Source organism: Bicyclus anynana, chromosome 14, assembly GCF_947172395.1.
Source record: "Bicyclus anynana chromosome 14, ilBicAnyn1.1, whole genome shotgun sequence".
In the NCBI taxonomy this organism is placed as follows: domain Eukaryota; kingdom Metazoa; phylum Arthropoda; class Insecta; order Lepidoptera; family Nymphalidae; genus Bicyclus; species Bicyclus anynana.
Window position 1 is genome coordinate 2,095,481 of NC_069096.1, and position 26,392 is coordinate 2,121,872.

The 26,392-nt window shown below is 40.0% G+C and overlaps 1 protein-coding gene across 4 annotated transcripts in view; it reads right to left on the minus strand.

Moving 5' to 3' along the window:
- The window catches only part of LOC112057887 (formin-like protein), a 98,991-nt gene that overhangs the window by 10,915 nt on the left and 61,684 nt on the right, over positions 1-26,392 (minus strand). For 3 of the 4 annotated variants that reach the window (XM_052885467.1, XM_052885469.1, XM_052885471.1), the window contains exons 2-16: positions 24,762-24,932; positions 17,357-17,436; positions 16,516-16,655; positions 15,857-16,080; positions 15,291-15,539; positions 14,315-14,458; positions 13,296-13,412; positions 12,563-12,979; positions 12,196-12,307; positions 11,600-11,946; positions 10,889-11,093; positions 9,715-10,287; positions 9,194-9,357; positions 8,130-8,231; positions 2,398-2,499 (exon numbers count right to left, since the gene is read on the minus strand). In XM_052885467.1, the coding sequence (XP_052741427.1) occupies positions 2,398-2,499; positions 8,130-8,231; positions 9,194-9,357; positions 9,715-10,287; positions 10,889-11,093; positions 11,600-11,946; positions 12,196-12,307; positions 12,563-12,979; positions 13,296-13,412; positions 14,315-14,458; positions 15,291-15,539; positions 15,857-16,080; positions 16,516-16,655; positions 17,357-17,436; positions 24,762-24,932 (3,147 nt within the window). The remainder of the gene's footprint in view (positions 1-2,397; positions 2,500-8,129; positions 8,232-9,193; positions 9,358-9,714; positions 10,288-10,888; positions 11,094-11,599; positions 11,947-12,195; positions 12,308-12,562; positions 12,980-13,295; positions 13,413-14,314; positions 14,459-15,290; positions 15,540-15,856; positions 16,081-16,515; positions 16,656-17,356; positions 17,437-24,761; positions 24,933-26,392) is intronic. The other variant, XM_052885468.1, reaches the window with a different exon arrangement.

Below are 26,392 nucleotides of genomic sequence, written 5' to 3' on the forward strand. Positions count from 1 at the left end.
GTTATACTATAACGTACCTAAGTCATGTTTCCTTGAGGGGTAAGACTTTAGCCAACCTTAACCTTAGCTTCATTGACAAAATTCTTTATTGTGTGTGCGGCGCACCTTACTTGAATGTATTTTTTTAACGTGTCGTAGTAAACTCGTCATTGGAATTAACTTTGATCTTTTCTATATTGCATATATCAAATACAGTACAAAAATTAAAAATCCAAATACTTTTCAGCCCACTATTTTTCAGTTTACTATTAAATCCAATGACAAGGTTTCTTGCTACAAGATAACACTCGAGGCTTTGCATTCACCCAATGCGACAAACTTGAATAGTTGAGACAATAGCAAATAGCTGGCATTTTTTAAATCTAAAAATAGTGCCAAATAAATGTTTAAAGTATTATGATTAAAAAAAAACGCTTCCATAAAACATTGTATGTTTTTTTGTAATAATTTAGATTTTTCAAACTACTATTTAATTAAAAGAACCCCATAAGGTTTATGATAATGATAAGCCCAATGAGACAAGATAATTTATATAAACAATCTTTGAGTAGGCGAGCCAAATTATACAGAGATAATTTTGATTATATACCGTTTTCTTTCATCTCATTACAACGAAATAGAAAGGAACATTTATGCTGTCTCTTACGTTACTATGCGACAAAACAGAGAGAGATATATAAAATTATTAAGTGTTGCCAACATATCAACAATTACCAAGTTTGGCGCAAAGGCGTTAGATCGTAAAATCAGTGTAATGCAACTAACGTCTACTCAAAACGCACGAGTCATGACTCCATTCACCGCTGAAGCGTTATACAGAGCCATCGTGAAGCGCAAAAAAAAGATAATTGCGTCATTGACCTCTTATAATAGAAGTCGGTTAAAAAGGACGCACAATCATGTAGAAAATTTCACTTAAAACTGGCCAATTTTGCTTTGACAGTTTTAGAACTATTGGTAAAGAAAATTATACCTAAAGAAAGGCCTTTAAGTATAGTCCAATATTCAATGAAATCCCAAATTCAGAACAAATTCCTTAAAGATTGAGTTTAAGGTTGAATTTGCAAATGCGACTACTTGAATTGAGTGCCAAGAAGTTGTGTTTGGCACTCATTGAGTGGGGACGTTTTTTGGTCACTGATTGTGCATCCACTTTATAATAGGAGATCGATGATTTGCGTACATTATTAATGTTTTATTTAGTTAACATTCTGTATTACAGTTATTATCATCATTAAATGACCTACAGAATAATACCCTGTGAAAGAGTAGAAGCACCAGGATAATATACTGCGTTTTGTGACACAAATGTGTTGCCAGGTGTCCCGATTTTCAGGGGATTCGTGCCCTGATTCACCCTTGATTGGGATGTCAAATGTCCCGATTTTTTACTATTTGCAAAAAAAAAGTAAACTCCATCATTATGACAATAAGTGTCAGAATGACAGATCGACTGATCACGTGACCTCATATTTTTATTAATATTTTCAGATTTTTTAAAAGATGAAATAAACCTCAAACCCAGGGCGTGTAGCCATGTGGCACGCCGAATGTCTTTCTACAAACGTTAACGCTTCAAAAAATAACAAACTGTATGAGAATGACAGATCGACTGATCACGTGACCTGTCCAATATTTTTATTAATTTTCGAAGTAAGTAACACTTTTAGTTAGCGTTTGTAGAAAGAGAATCGACGTGCCACGTGGTCACAGGCCTCGTGCTATTTGTAGGTGTGAGAATAGAATAGGTGCGGGTCTACTTGTCTTGGACTAGATGTGAACATGGAACCTGATTCAATGTTTTTTTAAATACTCCCCATTTCGTGATCTCGTGAAGATAAAGACAGCCAACCAATAGCGGCCGCACCGGTAATATCGCTCTCTATTTCGTCTTATCCTAAAGAAATCCTTTAGGTCTACAATATGCACCACGACACATCTCTTGAAAATAAAAAGGCAGTCGACCAATAGCGGCCGCACCGGTAATATCACTCTCTATTTTGTCTTCGAGAATTCGGTTCGGCGCTATTGGTCGACAATATGTCAATTTGTCTTCACGATATACGTGGTGGTGCGTATTGTAGACCTAAAAGACAGAAAAGTGTTTAAAAAAGTAATTGAATAACTCCATAGTTAACTCTAATCCAGGACCATTATATCCCACAGCTACATCTAAATACCATAAACTTGGATGTTTGTTTTTCAACTATTAAAAATATTAGGCCTACTTGTCATGACCGATATGTATGTCGTCGAACCCCCTGCCATTCATCCGCCCACTTTAATATCTCGCGAGTATACTAAAGTGGGCGGATAATTGTGCCTTTGCGTATAATATAGTCGTAGAGCCGGCGCCCGCAGTACGTGCAGCCGATGGAGCAGTGGCTCAGTGGTTACCTGTTGTTTCTTCTGGCTGAGCTTGGCCTTGTTGGGGTCGAGGTTGTCGGCGTGCGCGGCCGCCTCCAGCCTGCGCCGCTGTTCGTTCTCCATGTCCGCTTGCTGACGATGTGAAAAAGATAAATCATCATCGTCATCGTCATTTTTGACGGAGGTCCTGGGTTCGAACCCCAGCTGGGCCGGTTGAGGTTTGTCTTAATTGGTCCAGGTCTGGCTGGTGGGAGGCTTTGGCCGTGGCTAGTTACCACCCTACCGACAAAGACGTACCGCCAAGCGATTTAGCGTTTCGGTACGATGTAGTGTAGCCCGCTTCCATCTTAGATTGCATCATCACTTACCATCAGGTGAGATTGTAGTCAAGGGTTAACTTGTAAAGAATAAAAAAAAGTCATCGTCATCGCCATGGCCATCATATATATATTCAGCGGCGGCGCTGGCGTCGACGTATCATATCTATACTGTCTCCGTATTTTTAATTTCGAAATATAATTAAACTAGTTTGCTTTTAATGGTGCAAAGTGTTAATTTCAACAATTTAAGTTGCACGAAAGCGAGTGAAAGTGTTTTCTTAATCAAAACCTATCAATTAAAGTATTTATCGTGACTAAAAACTGCCAACTTTAAAGTGAATCAGCTGTTTCTTGAACTGTCATTGTGATCACTGTGTAGTTGCCACGCGATCTGCAGCCTTATAACTACTGAGTGCCGGGTCAATTTCGCTTGAACCGTTCTAATAATATAACGGTAAAAGACTTGCGAAGACACGTATTTTGATTTGGCGTCACCATATTTGTTGTATGTATGTTACAAATAATTGAAATTTCCTGGTGGATAAATATTATAAAATCAATGAACACTAACTGAAAATGATGTCATCACCTACTTGGGGCTGTTGTGACAATAATGCCGATTGCAATGATCTCGACTGTGTACAGTGTAACACCTGTTGTACATTTTTCCATGTACTATGTTTACAACCTACAAACACTAGGGAGGCTACACAACTGAGATCTAATACCTGCAAATGGAAGTGTCCTCTGTGTAATGCAGCCAAATCGAGCAAAAATGACGACACTCCAGCATGTTCAGGCGCGAATAAAAATATCTCCGGCCGTTCGAAAAAACGAGTTGCTTTATCCTCACCTCCGCAGGCTACGGAACCCGCTATCTCGGCTGCTGAGGTGCGGGATATCATTCGAGAGGAATTGAATTTCGTGATGGAGGATACCTTGTCTCGATTGAATACTTCAATGCAAACCATTTTACATAATGAGCTAAAGGAAATTAAGACCGAGATGCAGTCGTTGAAAGGTTCAGTTGAATTTTTAAGTGCACAGTATGAGGACTTAGCAAAAGAATATAAATCGGCTTCTGATACCATAACGGAACTGAAGTTGCAGAATAATAAATCACAGTCTACTATTAAAGAACTTGCCCATCAAATTAATATTTTGGAACAGAACGCCAGGGCAAGTAACATTGAAATACAATGTCTCCCTGAGAGCAAAAACGAAAATCTTATGGATATAGTTAAAAAACTAAATGTTGCAGTTGGAGTTGATGTTAAGGAAGAACAAGTTTTACACTTTACACGTATCGCAAAGAAAAACAAAGATAGTTCCAGGCCTAGATCTATAATTGTTCAATACAACTCTCAATTAACACGTGACAAAGTTTTAGCTGCGGTAACTAAATTTAATAAACTTAAAAAAGCATCTGAGAAACTGAACTCATCTCACCTTGGCCTTTCCGGTGAGAATAGGCCAGTTTTCATAACGGAACACCTGTCTGGCTTTAACAAAGAGCTTCATGCAGCTACACGTATTAAAGCTAAGGAAAAGGGTTACAATTTTACATGGATTAGAAATGGGAGAATTTTTGTAAGAAAAAATGTTAACTCTGAATATCGCATAATACGTGATTTTGAATCGCTTTCTAATATTGTATAACTTAGTTACCTAATAGTTAGGATTTTTTGCATGTATTGGTTGTTAAACTTTAAAATACGATTCGTTGCATGTGTATTATCAAAATGTTCGGGGATTGCGCACTAAAACTACTGGTTTTTATAGGGCAATAATGAGTTCTAATTATGATATAATAGTACTGTCAGAAACCTGGCTTAAAGACTACATTTTAAGCTCTGAATTGTTTGATAAGCGTTACTTGATTTATCGTAGAGATAGAAGTGATACAGTGAACTGTAAAAAAGATGGAGGTGGAGTACTTATAGCTGTTAATAATACCATTAAATCTAAAAGGCTTAATCATTTTGAAAGTAATAATGAAGATCTCTGGGTATCAGTAGAACTACAAGGTAAAATAATTATTAATTTATGTGCTATATATATACCACCTCCTTTTAATAAGAACGTTCTGGAAGCATTTATAGATTCCTATAACATCATTAAGGATAGATTAGAAGGCTACACTTGTATTGTTGGTGATTTTAATATGAGTTTTCTCGACTGGAATTTACAAAATAGCTCTTTCAAAAACTACAGTTCTCTACCCGCGCAAATACTCAATGACTTTATCGCAGTCAATAATCTTCGCCAAGCCAATATGGTGACAAATCATAAGGGTAAAATTCTTGATCTCGTCCTCACTGATATACTAGATTGCTCGGTAATAGAATCTGACTCTCCACTATGTAAAATCGATGAATACCATCCTCCACTGGAAATAAGTTTGGCGTTTCCGGCTATCGAAATGCTAAAAAGTAATCCTAGTATACAAAAATATGATTACCGTAGAGCTGATTACCAAAAAGTTAACGATTTTTTCAAGTCTGTTGTTTGGGAAGAGTTATTTAAAAACTGCAGAAATGTGGATGAAATGTTACATGAATTTAACACTATTCTTAAAAAAATAGTACAAACATTTGTACCTATACAAAAACCCAAAAATAAGCGCTACCCTATTTGGTACAGTCGTAGTCTCATAAAAATGTTAAAAGAGAAAAACAAAGTTAGGCTTAAATTTAAAAAGTATAAAAACCCCCGAGATTGAATAGAATTTCTTTTATTGAAGGAACGTAGTGAAATGGAATCCAAGAATTGTTACCAGTTATATCTAACTAATATGGAAGATTTAATAGCTAAGAGTTCGTCTTACTTCTTTTCCTATATAAAAAGAAAAAGAGGAGTAGGTAGTTCATATCCAGCTACTATGTCTTACGGAGATATCACAACATCCGACGGAAAAGAATTCTGTAGAATGTTTGCTTCATACTTTGCATCTGCATATAAAGAGGATTTACAATATGAACCGTTTAAGGGTTGTAACATTAGTAAAGATTATTTTGAGTGTGTTTCTAGGTACAGTGATTCCTTTTCATTGGTAGCTTTTACACAAAAAGACGTATTGGAAAAGCTTCAGAATATTAATACCTCAAAAGGGACTGGGCCAGACATTGTTTCACCACATTTTGTTTTTAAATGTGCGCAAAGTCTATCAAAGCCTCTTACATTAATATATAATGCTTCACTTGCGACTGGGGAATTTCCTACACTGTGGAAAATTGCAAAAGTTGTCCCAGTATACAAGAATGACAGTAATGCAAATGTTTCTAACTATAGACCCATATCGTTGCTTTCCATCTTTGCAAAAGTTTTCGAAGCCTTACTGTGTCCATATATTAGGAGCCATTTCCAAAAATATCTCAGTGAGTATCAGCATGGATTTGTTAAAGCAAGGTCAACTACTACAAATCTAGTAGGGTTTATTGAGACTTTGACAGCTGCAATTGATAAACATAAACAGATTGACGCTGTGTATGTGGACTTCAGTAAGGCCTTTGATTCTGTGTCTCATAATGTTTTGTTGTACAAATTAGCTGTATATGGCATCTCAGGTCCATTGCTGCAATGGTTTAAATCATACCTCTCTAATCGTACATTTTTTGTAGTCGTTGGTGGCTATCAGTCTACTAGGGAATTAATAAAATCCGGAGTACCTCAAGGGTCACACTTGGGCCCTATTCTTTTTAATATTTTTATCAATGACATTACAAATTGTTTTATACATTCAACGCCGTTTATGTATGCTGATGACCTAAAAATGATTCGTATAATTAATAATATTGAAGATACTAAATTTTTGCAAAGCGATATAAATAGAATGCTTCAATGGTGTTTTGAAAACAATTTAGATTTAAATATAAAAAAATGTTCACATATTAAATTCTCAAGAAAAACCAATGTCATACCCTCGAAGTATTCTTTAGGTAAAAACTGCCTTACTGAAGTGAGGATGGTCAGGGACCTGGGCGTGCTTATAGACCAAAAGTTAACTTTTATTCCCCATATTGACAACATTATTAATAGAGCATCAAGAGTTTTGGGATTTGTGATACGGAATGGAAAAGAATTTTCGAAAAGCAAAACAAAAGTTCTTTTATATAAATCATTAGTCCTAAGTATTTTGGAGTATTGCAGTACTGTTTGGCGTCCACATTATTCTACACATATGCTTAGGATTGAGCGGGTACAAAAGCGATTCCTTGGACATCTTTCGTTTTCAGTCGGTAAAGCTAAAATGTTCAGAGGCTATGATGACCGTCTCAACTTTTTTAACATGGATTCTTTAGAAACTCGAAGGAAAAAGCTTGACCTTGTATTTCTGTATAAAATATTAAATCATAAAATAGACTGTTCCTCTCTCTTAAATTCTTTTAACTTAAAAATTCCTAAAAAACGAAGACGAAATGCTTTTCTGGCTTTTCCACATCGATCTACAGTTATTGGGGCTAACTCACCAATCCCAAGGTTGTGCAAATTATATAATCAGCTGAGTGTCACTGATATTTATATTGGCTCTTTAGCCAAATTCCGTAAATCGGTAAATTTAGAATTAAGTAATAAGTAATTTATTAAATATAATATATTATTAAAAATAAGATTTCTGTTGTATAGTTCAAATAATTTATATATATATTGTTTTTTTAACCATTCTGTATTTTAGATTAAGTATTCTTATAGTTTAGTATAGTTGTTTTAGGTATAGAAATTAAATTGTATTAAATTAGTAAATTGTATATTTCCGCACCAGTCATGATTTAAAATATTAATATTGTAAATAAATTTTAAATGTTAGTTTTAGACAGTTGCATGCGGTGTTTACCTATAAATAGATTTGCATTTTATCTTTCTGCTCCTTGCATTTATGCTTAATAATTGTATTATTTGTATGTCTGTTGGTAGACCAAATAAAGAGAAAAAAAAAAAAAAAAATATCACCCAATGGACGGACGTCCACTGCAGACATCACGATCCTGAGCCACCTGCATCCAGCGAATCACTGCGACTCGCTTGATGTCGTCAGCCCACATGGTAGGGGGTCGACCAACACTGCGCTTACTAGAGCACCTTGGGCCCAACGTCCATCGGCTCTTCGAACTATGTGCCCCCCGCCCATTGCCACTTCAGCTTCGCGATACGTTGAGCTATGTCGGTCACTTTGGTTCTTCTGTGGATCTCATAACTGATTCGATCACTCGATATAGCTCGTTCCATCGCCCGCTGTGTGACTCTGAGCCTTCTTATGAGGCCCATAGGTAGCGACGAAGTCTCGGAACCATAGGTCATCACTGTCAACACGTACTGTTAGAAGACTTTTGCCTTCAGGTATATGTTTTTTTTTTTGTATAATTTACTTTTAAAAAAATCATCGACTTCAAATGATTTGCCGCTTTCAAATCAAGCAAATTTGTTACGAACAATTTTACTAACCTTGAATGCCCTCGTAAACCTCACGAGTAGCGAGAAGAACGCATTGGCGTCACAACTTCGAGGCGCCTCGCCAAAGTACTCCACGCACGCCGCGAATGAGTCCTGCAAATGAAGCAGCACATGTGTTATTAAATTCCTGTGACTCAGTTGGTGTTTTTTGGTTAGTGGTCGTTGTAGTTCTCAACACGGGGGTCCTGCTGGCTTATTCACTATTTTGGTCTTTATTATCAACCTATTAAAATGAACTTAATGGGGTGTAAGAGGGAGGCTAGTACCAGTCAGCCTCCTCAACTGCCAACCACACCTGCTCGTGGTGCACCCTGCAGATTGCTGACGATGCTCTGGCGACCGACTAATAGCGGTATAACCATTCGAAACTGGCTGGATTTTTATAAAGGGCACAGGCCGGTGTCGGGCAGCAGAAACGCCGGTGCGGAAAATCGACCGACCGATTCGACCCCCCACTAGGTGGACCAAGGATATCAAGCGGTTTGCAGGGAGCCGCTGGATGCTGGCGGCTCGATACCGTTGTGCTTGGAAGTTCATGCAAAGAGGCCTATGTCCAGCAGTGGACGTCTATCGGCTGATAAGGTAAGGCATTAAAATAAATATCAAATATATTGAGAAATGTAATCTACCTTCTTTTATAATGTCAATTTCAACTCGATTCGATTCCTAGGTCGGATCAGTGACTTCATAATTTGTAAATTGTAATTTTGTCTATTTCTCTTCACGAGACAATGTCGTTGGTAGCATGCTGGGCATACAAGTGGACTGACGACATCAAACGAGTCGCAGAGAGTCGGTGGTGGTTTAACACGTTCGCTGCGGCACTGATTTTTCTGTACTTTACTCTGGTGCGTTACGAGGTTTTTTGACCTCGTACTAAAACTTCATGTGGTGTGGTACGAGGTCATTTGACCTCGTAACTCTTGAAGATGCTGGAAGTACGAGGTCAATTGACCTCGTACCAGGTCAATTGACCTCGTACCGCAACGAACGTGTTAAGGCCTATGTCCTGCAGTGGAAGTCCGTCGGCTGATATGATGATGTCGTGTGCTGACCTGTGCGTGCTTGGTCTCGGCGCGCAGGCGGCGCAGCTTGTCGACGGCGTTGGCCACGAAGTCGCGCAGCACGTGCGCCGCGCCGCGCGCCTCCGCCTCGCGCCGCGCCGCCTCCATGCCGCGCTCCAGCTCGCACACGTCCGCCACCACGTTCTCCAGCGACACTGTCGTGTACAGAACGTCACAATTCACACTATTGTACGCACGAAACTTTTCGTAATAACGTTTCTAATAAGAACTGCTAAGATGTGGAATTCCCGATTTTGTGTTCCCTGACTGATACATATGATATGTACCAGTCAGAGAACACAAAAACACTTTCAAACAAGAGTAAATACGCATCTTCAAACAAGCGCACTTCCTCTTAGCCCAAGTTGTTGGAAGGAATGTTCCAACAGTAAAAAAACAACACTCCATCAGTTTAAACTAAAAAAACGCGTGGTGTGTCATCTTGCCACTACATCCAAATTAAATGGACTTCCAGGAATAGGTTGACTATAACTGAAATGTTAATATCTCACCTTGGGCAGCCTTGTCAATGTACATCAGTTCTGTGTCGAAGTTCAACAGTTCTGGGAAGTTCTGTCGAATTGTCGCCACAATATAATGCAATAAGGACACTCTCTTGTCAGTCGACTTGGTATCCATCAACGTATCGAGGGACTGGAGCTTGAAACCATAAGCTGGACCTCTTTTACTGCTGTTCAAATAATTTCCGAATGCTAAAATAATTTCCAAAACGTTCCTCAACTTGTGGGACGATTTGACAGAGGAAGAACCAGATATTATTGCGTGTATCTGAGGCGTTATTAAATGTATGTTGTCGTAGAAGTTGCCCATGTAACTCATGATGGATAACTTGGCGGATATTCGCTCAACTTTGGCCAACTGCATGAGGAATTTGTCTTCTTCCGTCAATTGGTTGATGTTTTTCTTCTCTGCCACGTATTCTTTGTACGCCTTCTGTTCGGCCTCCGTCGGGACCATTCGCTGGAGGATTTCAACGCTTTCGAGTGGCAACTGTTTCAAATCTAGTGTGTGGATTGCTGCGATTACTTTTTCTACTGGTGTGTCGAGTTTTCGTCTTGAAATCGCTGTGGAAAATAGAAGAAAATTTTTAGGTAAGGACAATTTGCATTTATTATCTGAAGAATTAAAAGAAGTAGTAAAAGTTTTTTAATTTGCAAATCAGCTGAGTTTGTACTAAGGTTTGGGCTTATTATGCGTGCTTGGTGGGGAAGGACGCTAGCACGGCACCTTTATGTACCTAAGTAAAGTATCAAGAGCTTATAACCTAAAAGGAATAAATCGCATATTGATGTTTCTGAAAAGCGCGTGCTGAGCATTGACAATGTCAAGGCGACGAAAGCGCTGGCTAGAGAAGAACGCCAGCAAAGTTTATATTCCTCAAGCGCACGTAATCCAGCAGCGACACAGTGTCAGGTCGGCGAAAGCGCTTGCTGGGGACATACGCCAGCACGGTTTGTTTATGTAGCTAAGTACCAGGAGCTCATAATCTAAAAGGAGGCAAGTCAAATCACATACCGATATTCCTAAAGCGCGCGTGCTCCAGCAGCGACACTTGTCGGGTCGGCGAAGGCGCTTGCTGGGGACGTACGCCAGCACGGTTTGTTTATGTAGCTAAGTAAAGTACCAGGAGCTCATAATCTAAAAGGAGTAAGTCGAATCACATACCGATATTCCTCAAGCGCGCGTGCTCCAGCAGCGACACGGTGTCGGGTCGCCGGAAGCGCTTGCTCGGGAAGGACGCAAGTGCGTCGTCGGGCACGTGCGCCACGCTGCCCGCGCCGCCGATGCGGAACTTCTCTTCGAACTCTGCGAAGTTGATGCGTCTGCGGGGCCGCTCTTCGTCTAATTCGTTGAATATCGTACCGCGCACCTTGCGATAGAAGAAAACGTTAATTGTGCCGCATTTTTTGGTTGATCAATATAATAAATAAAATTGTCATAATTATTAGGACAAAATTAGCTTGAACATGCCTGATAAGCCTAAAAATGCCCATTTACTTTTCCTTTGGCCTTGAAAGGGTTCAGATTACAAGTGACAAAAAACATACACCGGAAAGGCATTCCACACTGATAGATGTAGAAATTTTGAAGCAAAATGTTTGTTGTGGTTCGCGTGGATGGAACGATGTAAAGTTAAAAAAAAATTTATAACTCAAGAATGTGAGCTGCGATCTCTTATCTATCTCTCTCTATTTATTACAGTTAGACAGAAAGAGAGAACGAGAGGAGAGTTACAATAACATCGGTACAGAATAGCGCTGATGTTTGGTGGTAGAAAGGAGAAGAAGGAATTGAGTTTCGTGAACATAAAAGTATACCTGGTAACAAACCGACCAATAACATAGCGACGGTCTTATAAAGTCTATAAAGTCTTACCTGATTCGGTTTGAGCGCGATCCAATTCAATGTGGGCAGTTTGTATTTGGTGTCGACCTTCCTCTTTATCGTCATCGCGTCCGTGTGGTGCGGGGGCAGCATGAGGCCGGGCGCGGGGGGTGCGGGCGGCGCGGGCGGCGGCGGGGCGAGCGCGGGCGGCGGCGGTGGCGGGGGCGGCAGTGGAGGCAGCGGCGCGGGTGGCGGCGGGGGCAGCAGTGTGGCGGCGGGCGGCGGCGGGGGCGCGGGCAGCGTGTGCGCGTGCACGTCCCCGTTGGTGAGAGTGCCCGGCGGGGACACGTGCCCGTTCACTGTGCCGTTGCACAGCGCGTGCGACGATATAGCACCCACTGGTAAACAACGACATCTAGTATAACATAGAGGTATACTAATTCTATTTTTTTTTTTGTAGGAAGTACATTTGTTTATTGTGAGGGAACAGTACAAGTGTTCGCGTTTGTCAGCTAGTAATGAAATATAACAAAAAAACGGCTAAATTCAACCACGGCATACTCCGACAATGTTACATTAGTATAAGCGATAAACATTTTTCTCTCTTTCTAATATTAAATATTATTAAAGTAAATGAGTACACTTACTGGAAGCACCGCGCGGTAAGGATTTGGTAAGGGATTCCAGTTCTTGCACTTTGGACTCCAGCATCGACTGGCGGTTTCTGGAGTCCTGCTGCGCTCGTCTCAGAGTCGAAACCTGACGCAACATAAAATATTTCTTAAAAATCTCTAAAATTAACTACTCAGTTCATATACTATCTAATACCTTCGCGTGTTTGTGTATAAACTAACGCAAGTTGATTCGCTTGCTTTGCTTCGCTAGCGCCTCCCGTTCCCGCAGTTGGTCCCGTTCGTGTCGTATCTGCGCCAGCTCCGCCTCCAGCGTCGCCTGCTTCGCTATCGCCTCCTGCTCTAACGCGGCGAGACGCTCGTGTGTCAACTGTAGGTATACCTCTTCGACGACTTGTCTCCTCGCCTCGGCCAGTTGGTCCCGTTCGTGTCGTATCTGCGCCAGCTCCGCCTCCAGCGTCCCCTGCTTTGCTATCGCCTCCCGCTCTAACGCGGCGAGACGCTCGTGTGTCAACTGTAGGTATACCTCTTCGACGACTTGTCTCCTCGCCTCGGCCAGTTGGTCCCGTTCGTGTCGTATCTGCGCCAGCTCCGCCTCCAGCGTCCCCTGCTTTGCTATCGCCTCCCGCTCTAACGCGGCGAGACGCTCGTGTGTCAACTGTAGGTATACCTCTTCGACGACTTGTCTCCTCGCCTCGGCCAGTTGGTCCCGTTCGTGTCGTATCTGCGCCAGCTCCGCCTCCAGCGTCGCCTGCTTCGCTATCGCCTCCCGCTCTAACGCGGCGAGACGCTCGTGTGCCTTTTCATATAATGTAAAATATGTAGTATGTATAAAGTAAATATTTAACATTCTTTAGAAGGATTTCTCCAGATTTTCTTTTCTTTTTTTTTTTGCCAGTATGTTCAAACGGTTTCAGTTCGCAGCTAATGTTAATAACTAACCAATTAATGACGCACTCTAAGCCAAAGTTGTATCATAACCGAATGAAATGTTTAAAATCTCAAATACTAAAATCAATTAGAGCCAATAACAATGTATGAGCTCTAATTGGTTATCAGAAGTGGGATCACTTTACTTTTCTTTTTTCACTTCTTTTTTTACGATAAATACTTACATGACCCAATTCGTCCTCCAGGTCGTTGACCTTCTCCAGTGCCGCGGTCTTCGTCTCGCTGTCCTCCATGAGTGCAGCCACGTCGAACACGTTGTCCAGGTACGCGGAGATTTGGACCTATGCAAACAATCGTGATGATTGTAATGCAGGTGATACTGGGCAAAATTGATGACGTCATTATCAGCATATTTATACGGCCAGGCCTCCTAACTTATAGAAGAGGATATATAGAGTTTAGACCCACTACGAGTGTGTTGCGAGCTTAGGGCGATAATGTTGAATTTTATAATGACTACTATCAGGTGTTCTTATCTTATGCATGTGATTTAAATTAAGACTAGTAATTTCTTTGTATTCCTTATTGATTTGTGTTATGCTCACAATAAATATAAGTATACAACTTTTTTACTGAATGTCAATTATTCAACTTGTTCTTAAGGTCTGCAAAGTATCACTCGTCATGACGTCGAAATTCGAATATTGTATCGCCTTGTCACATTTCTTTAGAGAGTACTTACGTCACTTTTGTTAACAATATTTCAATTACTTTTTCTGTCTGCATAGAAAAGTATCTCCTGACATTTGTAACGTCTTGACCAGTTATTATAAGAATTTTGCAGAAAATAATAATATTTACCTTTTCTTTTATCATAGACTAGCTGACGTCGCGCGGTTTCACCCGCGTGGTTCTCGTTCCCGTGGGAATATAGGGTTAATATATAACCTATAGCCTTCCTCGATAAATGGGCTATCTAACACTGAAAGAATTTTTGAAATCGGACCTGTAGTTCCTGAGATTATCGCGTTCAATCAAACAAACAAACAAACAAACTCTTCAGCTTTATAATATTAGTATAGATTTGTCATGCATGACACAAATCGAATAAAATATATGAAATATATATGTATCTATATGTATTCCTTATTATTATAATAATTGCGACTGTAAAACATGCTCTTCAAGGCACGGTGGTGTCACACCTAACACCGTGCTACAGAGAGCTATGCTATGGGGGTACCTGCAAATCTTCGCTCTCGCACATCCTCAGTCTCTCCAGGTAGTCGTCGAGCTTGAGTGCCGTGAACTCGTACTGTAGGTGCACTCGGAAGTTCATGTCTTCCACTGAATGCACGATGATATTGACAAACTGCATGCACGCCACCTGGGAAATAATCTTTTATTTATATCCTACATAGTAAGTGGAATGGCGACCCCGCACCATAAAGCGCAGTGTTGGTCGACCTCCCACTAGATGGGCCGAGGACATCAAGCAGGTTGCAGGGAGCTCAAGCTGGATGCTGGCGGCTCGGGACCGTGATGTTTGGAAGTCTATACTAAAGGCCTATGTTCAGCGGTGGACGTCCGTCGGCTGATAATGTAAGCAAACGATCAGAACACCTGATTTTAAGTGATTCTCGTCTTCCATGGTCATTCGAGACCTTTGACGGATTTGCTTATAGAGGAGGCAGAAGAGACAATTTTTTTTGTATTCTATGGAATCATCGTGCGAATGCCGGGTCCATCAGAGAAAATACTTTAAGCAGATCCTAGGTTATGTGACCGTAGTTTATGGTCACTTTATGACATTTAAACATTCACCTTTTCGGCTCATGTTGTTCTCCGTGCACAAACAAACTTGGTGAGATTCTACTAAAGCAGCTTTGGATACCGTTACAAGAAATTGCAGCAGTTCTACTGAGGTTCAGAAGTGGGATGAGATAATTATAACGAAGTATTTTTAAGACTACATAATTATATTTAAGAGTTTCTTTATTTAGTTCACTTGAAAATTTAATTTTAAAATAAAAATTATTGAGATACTTTCTCAATAATTTTTATTCTAAACTTCTACTGCTGCCATTTTTTCATAATCCATCCCAAGACTGTAACAAAGGGCCTCATGTAACAAAACTTAGCTGTAAAAGTTAATCGTTGGCCAAAAGAGGTAGTTCTAATTTTTTTTTTGTTTCGTTTTATTCCATCTATTTACTCACCATAAACTCAATATGGAAGGTGTCGTAATTCATGAAGTACTCCATCAACGTGTGAAACCTTCTAGGCTCTCCGACCACTTCTTTGAAGTTGTCGAACGCGGAGAGTATGATCTGGTGGCCGCCCTTCACCAGGCAGATGGCCGCGAGCAGTTCCAGCACCAGAGCCTTCGTCCGCAGGGAGTGGTGTACCAGGGAGAGGGCTATGCTGTTTATAGCTTCCCTGTGTTGTATCACCATGTTGAATCCATACTGGAATAAATGAAAATAACCAAATTAGTACAGGATTTGTACTGCTTTGCTCGAGTCTTTGATTCCCAGAACTTTTTTGTGATTTTCTCCCAAACGGAAGAACGACGAGGGTTTTTAACGTAATGCTGTCGACGATAATTACCTTAATTCTGAAGCTGAAGTGAAGATGGGCGAGGCACATAGTTCGAAGAGATGATCGAGATTGGTATGCCAAAGTGCAAAGTCAATCCAAGACGGAGTATTGGGAAGTATTTATTGGTAGCTTAGATCCAATGGACTTCCCGTCCGAGTCCGCTAATGATGACGATGATGATCACCTTATTGTTCATGATGGCGCGCATGCACATGATGCACACGTGTATGTCGTCGGTGGAGGCGCCCATGTTGAGCCGCGCGGCGTGCCTCGTGCGCCGCCGCGCCGCGGCCGGGCTGCCGATGGTCTCCCCGTCCGAGTCAGCGGAACGAGCTCGCCGCCTCCACGTGGCGCTGAGTGTTCCGCTGATCTCTGTTGGCGCGCTGCAGTCCGATGTTGTTGTGTTCACTGGAAGTTATATTATTTGTTTAAAGCAACAATTATTTTCACAACACTATATCTAATCTCTTTCCCCTTCAACTAGGCGAAACTCGGTGCTACTAGTGTAGTAGTCGATGCGACTGTTGCACAACGGACGTAGATGTTTCTCGTATATGATTGTGTCTCAACGGTTCCGGGGACACCCTTTACTTTATAGATATAAATAATAATATATCTATAAAGTAAAGGGTTTTATAGATATAAATAAGCTTATATAAGTTTATTTTATTACAAAAGTTTTTATTAGAGATATGTTCGTAACGATATGTAAACAAAACATATTGGTTTTTGCAACCGCAAGTAAACTCAACTCAGGCTTCAAGTGTCCTATCAAATAACGGCTATATCTGATATCGTAGCTACTAGTACTTCTAGTTTACGAATTAAGCTTATAAAGCTCACCCTGATTGATAGCGTCGGAGGAATGGCTCCGGGCCAGCGCGATCCGCTGCTCGTGCCTCATCATGCTCAACCTGAAGCTCAGGTAGTCGATCAGCACGTCGAGCCCCTGGTTCTGCTCGTTTAGAAATTCCCTCACCCATCTGACGACAGAGCAAATAAAATGGCTTAAGAACAAAATAATCTTATCCTATCTTTTTAAACCTATGCCATACGAGTATCATCGTGTGTTAATGAACCATGTCCTGTTTTAAGGGGCGACTATCCCGTTTCATTTCATAAATTATAAAAAGTCTGTATATATTAACAATTCACTTCTTTTAATCCAGGGTTATTATTAGGTATAGAGCTATTTAATGCAGTTGAATTTTTGGTTATTGTTTCTTTATTATCATCATCATGTCAGCCGATGGACGTCCACTGCAGGATATAGGCCTTTTGTAGGCACTTCCAAACATCACAATCCTGCATCCAGCGAATACCTGCGACTCGCTTGATGTCGTCAGTCCATTTTGGTGGGGGGTCGACCAACACTGCGCTTTCTAGTGCGGGGTCTCCATCCATTGGCACTTCAGCTTCACGACTCGTTGAACTATATAGGTGACTTTGGTTCTTCTGCTGATCTGCTGGTTTCTAATTCGATGAAGCAGAGATACTCCGAGCATAGCTCACTCCATCGCCCGCTGTGTGACTCTTGAGCCTTTTTATGAGACCCATTGTTAGCGACCAAGTCTCGGAACCATAGGTCATCACTGACACGCAATGTTCAAAAACTTTTGTTTTGTATTTGACTAATAATATTTTTACCATTACCGAGTATTTATTATATTGAAGGTGTACTCACTCTATGTGATTGGTTCGTAATGATATTTCCAAATCCCTAAGAACCTGCGTGGACGTAGAGTCCCCAACCATTTTTCTTTTCTGTAAAAAGATAAACATTACATTAGTAAAAAATTAATCACTCATTTTGAACAGTTCTACAAACACATTATCGAATGTTGTCTTAGACCTAGACGTAGTGTTTTTTTCTGAAGGTTGCCAAATTAATATGTGATTACGAATTCTATTATGTTAATTCGAGTAACAGATTTTGCTTATAAATTAAAGTCAAGTATATCTACTTTCATCGCTGAAGCAGCGTTGAGAGCGAGGACGTGCGTTCAATGAATAGCAGCCCTGTCATTGTAGAGCATGAGACAGCGGCGCTATTAAATTACTTTAGAGCGAAAGCCTGCGTTAGCCTGACATACCTCAACCTATGAAGGTTTGTCAGCCTAACCCAGCCCAGAAGGCTCAGAGTTACACAGCGAACGATTGAACGAGCTATGGTCGGAGTACCTAGAATCAGAAATGAGAAGATCCGCAGGAAAATCTAAATCACCAACATAGCTCAACGAGTCGCTAATGGCAATGGGCCGGGCACATAGTTCGAAGAGCCGATGGACGTTGGGGTCCCAAGGTGCTGGAATGACGACCCCGCACGCGAAAGCAATTTTGGAGAAGTAACAGGGTATAGGTATCTGCGATTATTACTTTCAGAACTATACTTTCAGATTTAAAGGGTCAATTTTGCGCCGCCGCCGTGGATCGCTAAAAAACGCTCCATACTGAATGGCACGAAAGAATGCCGTCTCGTAGAGAGATGGTTAAATTACAAATATCTTTGTTATTTGTATGTTTATTTTTATAATTCAAATAATGAAAAATATCAAGAATGTTAGGAAGTTATAAATATTCGCTCAGCAAAAAATTTTTTAAATATCCAAAACCCTTGTCATCATCCCTATTGGGTAATGTTATAAGAGCATAGGCTGGCAAACTTTCAGCCTTTATAAAATGAAGTATGTCTGGTCAAGGCAGGGTGTAATTCCCCATCTGAACAGTATACGCAAATCGTGCGGATAAATCACCGGCTGTACACGAATCTAAGCAGCACATCGGACCAGTTCCCATTGAATTCGGCGACGATCACGACTTCGCCATATCCGTTGCGAACTGTTTTGTTTAGATAGACGTTATGGCTTTATGGAGTGCTAGATTGGCCCTTTTACAAGCAAGCCCTTTCATGCGCTCTCGAACGCCCACCGCGTTTTGAGAAATGCAAATGGTGCAGTTAATGATTGAGCACGTAAAGCCAACGTAAAGATAATAATTATTTGCTCCTTCTTTTTTTATAAGAAATACTTGTGACTAAGGCCTAACGCCTCTCATTTTGAGAGGAGACTCGTGCTCAACATTGAGCAGAATAATAAGTATGTGCCGAATAATAAGTGGTTAATGATGATATTCAAATAACGCAATCTTGATTAGCTTATTGGATTATACATTTAATATGTATACTCGTAGCTACTCGTAAGAACCAACTAGCCTTAAAAAAAAAACCGCACATGATCGGTCCATCTTAACATTATTATCTAATTAAATCGTAATAGACGCAAACATTGTTACCCAAAACTCGCAAATTTACACTTCTACATACTGAGTGACATAGCTCAGCTAGGCGCGAAGCTGAAGTGGCAATGGTTAAGCCTCATAGTTAGAAGAGCCGATGGATGTTGGGGTCCGAAGGTGCTAGGATGGCGACCCCGCACCGGAACGCAGTGTTTGTCGACCCACGACTAGGTGGACCGAAGACATCAAGCTGGTTGCAGGAGCCGCTGGATGCTGGCGGCTCGAGACCATTGTGTTTAAATGTCCATGCAAGATGATGATAATGCTGATGATGATGATGATGATGATGATGATGATGATGATGATGATGATGGATGATGGATGATGATGATGATGATGATGATGATGATGATGATGATGATGATGATGATGATGATGATGATGATGATGATGATGATGATGATGGTGATGATGATGACGTAGATTTAGTAAGACTAAGCTGAAAATTGCCGTCTCCCATAAGGAACGCCCCTGTCACATAAAAGGCGATGATGACATACTCACTAATTTAATTAACTGAACCAACTGTATTTTTTAAAACTGGCTGTCTGGCTTTGAATTCTAGCCCTTTTGAGTCTCAATCAACAATAATAATTTGTCGTCCATTTCCAAGAATAAGATACTCTGGTGTGAGAATGTCACTACGATGACTCAGTCGAATAGTCGAATGTTATTGAAGATTCTCCGTGAGAATGTGCATTACGTCACAGCTATTGTCTCCACTGACTCGGTATTTGCGGATCGATTAACTTAAGTGCGATTAAGTGTATAAACAACAGGATTACTTGGAATTAATGAAGGTTAGTTATTGAGCCGTGATAGCCCAGTGGATATGACCTCTGCCTCCGATTCCGGAGGGTGTGGGTTCGAATCCGGTCCGGGGCATGCACCTCCAACTTTTCAGTTGTGTGCATTTTAAAAAAATAAATATCACGTGTCTCAATCGGTGAAGGAAAACATCGTGAGGAAACCTGCATACCAGAGAATTATCTTAATTCTCTGCGTGTGTGAAGTCTGCCAATCCGCATTGGGCCAGCGTGGTGGACTACTGGCCTAACCCCTCTCATTGTGAGAGGAGACTCGAGCTCAGCAGTGAGCCGAATATGGGTTGATGACGTAATGAAGGTTAGAATGATTGCGGTTATTTATTACGTTTGATTACTATTTATTTTATTAAGCATCTTATTTTGTTTAGTCTATCAAATAAAAACTGAATTAAAGAGTACCGTAATTTGACATTTAAATTATTAAGGTCTATTTTAATCCACTTCTCACAACTGGGCTTCATGGTATTCAAACACCAATTACTTGGTTAATAAGATACAAATTACTTGCTATTTAAAATGTTTAACCGACCTCAAAAAAAAGGAGGAGGTTTCTCAATTCGACCGTATATACATATATTTTTTTTGTATGTGTGTTCGTCTTCTCGTCGTTTATGGACCAATTCTGATAATTATTTTTTTTGTTAGAAAGGAGATATTCTGAGGGTGGTACCATAATAAGAAAACCAGGATATGACGGTCTCCTGGAGAAATCGAGGGGAACTATTGAAAATTCTAGGGGTGGCCAAGGCGTTTCCAAATGTTTTCATAAGTATTTTAAAGCACTACAACTTAATGAAGGTCTGAAGTCGATCTGATGATGGAGCCGAATCACAGACAAGGGAACACGTCAACGGTTTACAGCATTTACCTTGTGTTTGGGTTTGACTTTGATTAATTTGTATTGATGAGAACTTTACATCAAGATGGGTTGTAACTGTCATTAGGGGTCTGGTGATGGAGTGGAGACTGGAGACGAGACGAAAAACACTTAAGGGAAGTGGAAACTCCTCCTTTAAATTAATTATTAATTTAAAGGTTACAGATATAGATAATAGATATTAGTTTTTAATTTTTAAGTTTTTACTATAAGTACTACCGCTTTTATAAACAATATGTTTACAAAAGCGTATCAAAAATTCCAATAGTCCAACACGCTGGCACGAATGGCAGCTGTTAAGTTCGCACATATCGTTCGGTGCGTAGTATAGCCAACGAGATAAACACTTCATAGCGCGCTCTGAGCGTGGCATAGCGCCATCTATCGATGACATGTGACAACAGTTACAACAGTCAAAACATTACTTACACAAGATTTATCACAAAGCTACGTTATTTTCGTTTTCATTTTAAAGGCTTTAACATCATTGTTGCAATATTTATAAGGAGTTGAGGACAGACAAATCTGTATCAAAATTTTTTTGTAGTGTTAGAGTAATTAATAATTATAGTCTAAAATCCGTATTAGATAGGACCATTTGTTTCGTTGTCATCAACCCATATTCGGCTCATTGCTGAGCTCGAGTCTCCACACACGCAGAGAATTAAGATAATTCTCTGGTATGCAGGTTTCCTCACGATGTTTTCCTTCACCGATTGAGACACGTGATATTTAATTTCTTAAAATGCACACAACTGAAAAGTTGGAGGTGCAAGGCCCGGGACCGGATTCGAACCCACACCGTTTGGAATCGGAGGCAGAGATCATATCCACTGGGCTATCACGGCTCTACCATTTGTTTAATGCTTTCAAAATTCTAATTTCAATGTTCGTAATTGGACTATCCAGTTCCAGTATCAAATCCAGTATAAAAATGTTTTAATATACAAATAATACAATAACAATTAAGTATTAACAAATATGACTAAGTATACAATACAAAGTAATATCAATATACATTTAACAATTAACATCTAACCGCTTTTGTACTATGTACAAATGCGTATCAAAAATAAATAATGCAATCTAAGATGGTAGCTTATAGCCACTTGACAACGATCGTGATCCGTTCGGCGCTTATTATGGCTTCCGAGTGGGAAACTCAGAAGCGCGCTCTAACCGTACCGTGGCGTCATCTAGCGACGCGGTGTGACAACTGTTAACAAGTTTTGCGTAAAAAATATGCTAGTTGATGCTTTTTTAAATTGTTTTAAATTGTTAACTATCGTTCTACTAGATTAAAAAAAAATATATTTTTTGTGACGTATTTGCATGAAAATTTAAATTTTTAATTTTTTTTTGACCAAAACGCTGTCGGACAAATGGTCTATATTTTAACTGTTTCATGGTTTCACGTTAACAAATCCTTTACCAAACTAGAACGTTTGACAAAAATATTAGTTGACAATTTAGTTTGACGTTTAGTACTTACAATAAGTAGTATTTTGACGTCACAAAATGGAGGACAGCGTTTTTGACGTTGGAAAACTTGAAAATAAACTCTCTACCTTTTTGGAAGTCGGTTAAATAAAAGGAACAATTTAAATGAATAGCGGATAAATCAATATTTTTTTATGAATTTGTTATTAGGAACATTAATTTTATTATGTGGTTTTAATTTCAACTCGATACCTCGAACTGGTAGACAGACCGACGCAACACAAAGTTATTATATGTATAATTGACCCGTTTTTTCCTTGTTACGTATCTTAATAATTATTTATAAACGGAATTACCCTACCCACTTATATGGATAATCCGACGATATCCGACGTTAGTGGGACGGAAACGTAGCGATTCGCTTTTCCGTGGATGTAGCGCCTTACAGCCCTTACAGTAACCCTGATTAGAGACACAATACATTTGCCTCCGTCGTCGCACGCTGCAATAGCTCGGGATATCCTACTAATATTATAAACGCGAAAGTTTGTATGGCTGTTTGGATGTTTGTTACTCTTTAACTCCGCTACTACTGAAGCGATTTGACTAAAAATTGGAATGGAAATGGATTTCACTCTGGGTTAACACATAGGCTACTTTTTATCCCGGAAAAATCCATGGTTCCCGAGGGATGTGTGAAAAACTAAATTTCACGCGGACGAAATCGCGGGCGTCCGCTAGTTAACTAATAGTGTGACCGCGCAGCATCACAAGTGAGAATCGCGGCGATAGTCTCGCCTTGCCACCAAATTCTAACCAAATTATAGTGGCCCTTGAGCCAATCACCACTGGGCGCATACTATTGCGACAATCTCGCGGCATTATCGTTGTGGAGATTATATGATGAAATCGTTGCGATTCTCTCGTCAATGCATACAGCGCCTTACAGTGACACAATACGCAATACATCAATCTCTGTCGCCGCACGCAGCAATAGCTCGGGATATTAACAGCTAATAGTGTGACCACAGCATCACAAGCGAGAATCACGGCGATAGTCTCGCAGTGCTACCGAATTCTATACAAACTTCAAGGGCCAATCACTAATGGGCGATACTATAGCGACAACACACTCGCGGCATTATCGTTGTGGACATTATATGATGAAATCGTTGCGATTCTCTCCTCAGTGTATATAGTGCCTTACAGAGACACAATACGCAACACATCAGTCTCTGTCGCCGCACGCAGCAATAGCTCGGGACAGTAACTAATAGTGCGACCGCAGCAATCCCGTGCAAATCGCGCCGCCCTTTGTTTTACTGTAACAACTATTTGCCGGTTCGTTACGTTTGTTCAATCTTATTACTTCGTAACTTTAAAAAGGGGAACTTTTATCATAATACTAGCTGACGCCGCGCGGTTTCACCCGCGTGGTTCCTATTCCCGTAGGAATACGGGGACAATATATAGCCTATACCATTCCTCGATAAATGGTCTATTAACACTAAAAGAATTTTTCAAATCGGGCCAGTAGTTCCTGAGATTAGCGCGTTCAATCAAATAAACTCTTTAGCTTTATAATATTAGTATAGATATCATCACTATTTTAAACCGACTTCAAAATAAGGAGGAGGTTAAAAATTCGACGAGTAAGTAATTTTTTTTTGACGTGACGTCTCATAATTGGATGGAGCCGACCGATCCGAAAAAAGATGACGTCATGCGTCGTTCCCTCGCTCTAGGGTTGCCAACTCTTTTTACAAGAATTAAAGTATATTCTGGTCTATAAAGATTATTAAACAGTATTACAAAAACGAAAATTTGTAAACGAATTTTTTTTTTGAAAAATGCAACAATTCCATCAGTATTTTCTTACGACGTTGTTGACGTTCAACTATCGTCGGTAAACAGATTTTACAGACAACCGATTTTTTTAAAAGTTGTTTTTAAAAATGATAGTGCTACAAGGAGATGCTCTCTCAGGTACACTGTGCAAAGGGCACTTTTGTATTTTGTGTTCCTTGTTCGTTGTGATAGTTTTTTCATTTGCTATTAACTGGAGCATCTGCTTGGTCTGTCAATTGGCGTTGGGTTGGCGGGAACGACTTGCGATATGGCGCTCATCGCACGGTCGGCTTCAGTTGCAGACTGGCAGTGTGCTCGTGGCGTTCGAGCCGTCCACATCTCTTGTTGTGTAATTCTTTATGGATTACTTGGAGTTAGGCAGGGAGAATCTCTGTCTGTTGTAAACTCTGTTGTATTTTGGTTACAGTTACAGTTTAATTGAATTTGTTAATTAAGTTATCCTGACAAGTGTTGTGAATTATAACCATTGTTTAACATTGGTGTTTACTTTTATTTTTATATCCACTTCTGAGTATCCCTACAATATATTATTATACTCGTGTAAGTAATATTTAAGTGTCTGTCTATGTTTCATAATATTTACGTTTTCTAAAGTGCCTAGAGTTATTAACATGAAACTTGTTTAGCACGTCAAAAGTTATTTTTGTCTGGCTGTGTGTCCGGGCCTATCTCTGGAACGGCTTAGCCGATTTAAATGGGAAATAGAAGAGGTTCATGCAAGTTGAGCAAACAATCCCTAAGTTGCTCTTCTAGTGCTACTAAACTCTGACGTCATTGCTCACCCTGTGACTCCTGGAGGCCTTGGGGTCGAGGTAAGTGCGCAGCTTGTTGAGGTAGTGTGCGGGTGAGTCCTTCGCCTGCACCATGTCCTGGTCGCAGATGATCTCCCACTTCTTCTCCAGGTCGTAGTTGCGGAGGAGCTTCGCTTTGTCGGGCGGGAGGTCCATTGAGGCCTAAAACAAATGGAATACAAATTGTAGATTTCATTATCACTACACTATTAAAATCGGATATATTGTGATTTAAGAACATACTCGTAAAGAGAACAATACTACGTAATACAAATATATTTTTTTTCGTCATCGTCGTCATCAACCCGCTCACTGCTGAGCTCGAGTCTCCTCTCAGAATGAGAAATATTTTGTTATTATAGGTATATCTTGTTGGCTCTTCTCAGTAGAATCTGTCTTGCAAGAGCAATAAGGGACTCTTTCACATTTCAATACGGCAAAGAATTTATGCCTATTTCAAATTGAATTTAAAGTAATGATGTAACAAGTAAAAGGGAATACACTATGCTACAGCCTTTCCTGATGAATACTGTTTACCAACAAACAAATTAAAAATGAGGGTATAAATCACTAGTAATTTCTCATTTCACACCTAATAATAATTATAATTAACTTGTTCTTAAATTAATGAAAATAAAATTGATTAATAAGCTTAGAACAATTAGATTTGGTTAATATGTTTTATATAATCATTTATACACAAACTATACATAATTTAAACTAAATAAGTTATGAAATGACATGCGTCTTCTACCTTCATTTCTAATTTCTTTGTTGGTAAACAGTATACTCATCAAGAAAGGCTGTAGTATAGATTATGCTATCTAACGTATCTTCTTCTATTATGACGGTATCAAGACGGAATTATAAGTGTTCGCTCTGCTTTGCAAGACGGTCTACCGAATACTGACCAAAAAACCGCCCGCGGTTAACGCCAATGCGTGAGCGTCAACTAAGTTCTATAGATTACAAATTTTGCCGCGATTTTTACCTGCGAGCATTTTGTAGCAAATCACGGTTTTCAAATCAGTCGCGGGAAAAAACCACAGGTACGGCCGCTTGTATTAGTTTTCTAGGGGCACAAATTCACGCGATTAAAAACCACACCGGTTTAACCCTAGTGCGGCCTAGGCCTAATAGTAAGCGATAAATCGGATGCGTTTATACAACAGTCCACAATTTCGTATGTAAATAAGGTAACTAATGCGTATAAAATAAATGCGAAAAAGCGTAAAACGCAACGCAATAGCCATTATGCATAAATTACGCAGTTGCAATGCAAGCGTTACCGGCGGTGGGTACTAGGTGCTGGGCAGTGGGCGCGCAGCCGACTTTGAACCAGTTCCTCGCGGGCCCGTCGGTAACGGTACACAAATGGGTTAGGGTTATCGATAATTGTGTTCGTATTGCTATTAGATTACGCGGTTAGATCTTGTTGCTATTAGATTATGCTATAAGAATGTACACTGTTACACTCAAAATACAACTCCAACTTTTCAGTTATGTGAGTCACACTTGAAGTTTATCTGCGTGATCGAATCAGAAATGAGGAGATCCACAGAAGAACTAAAGTCACTGACATAACTCAGCGAGTCTCGAAGCTGAAATGGCAATGGACAGGG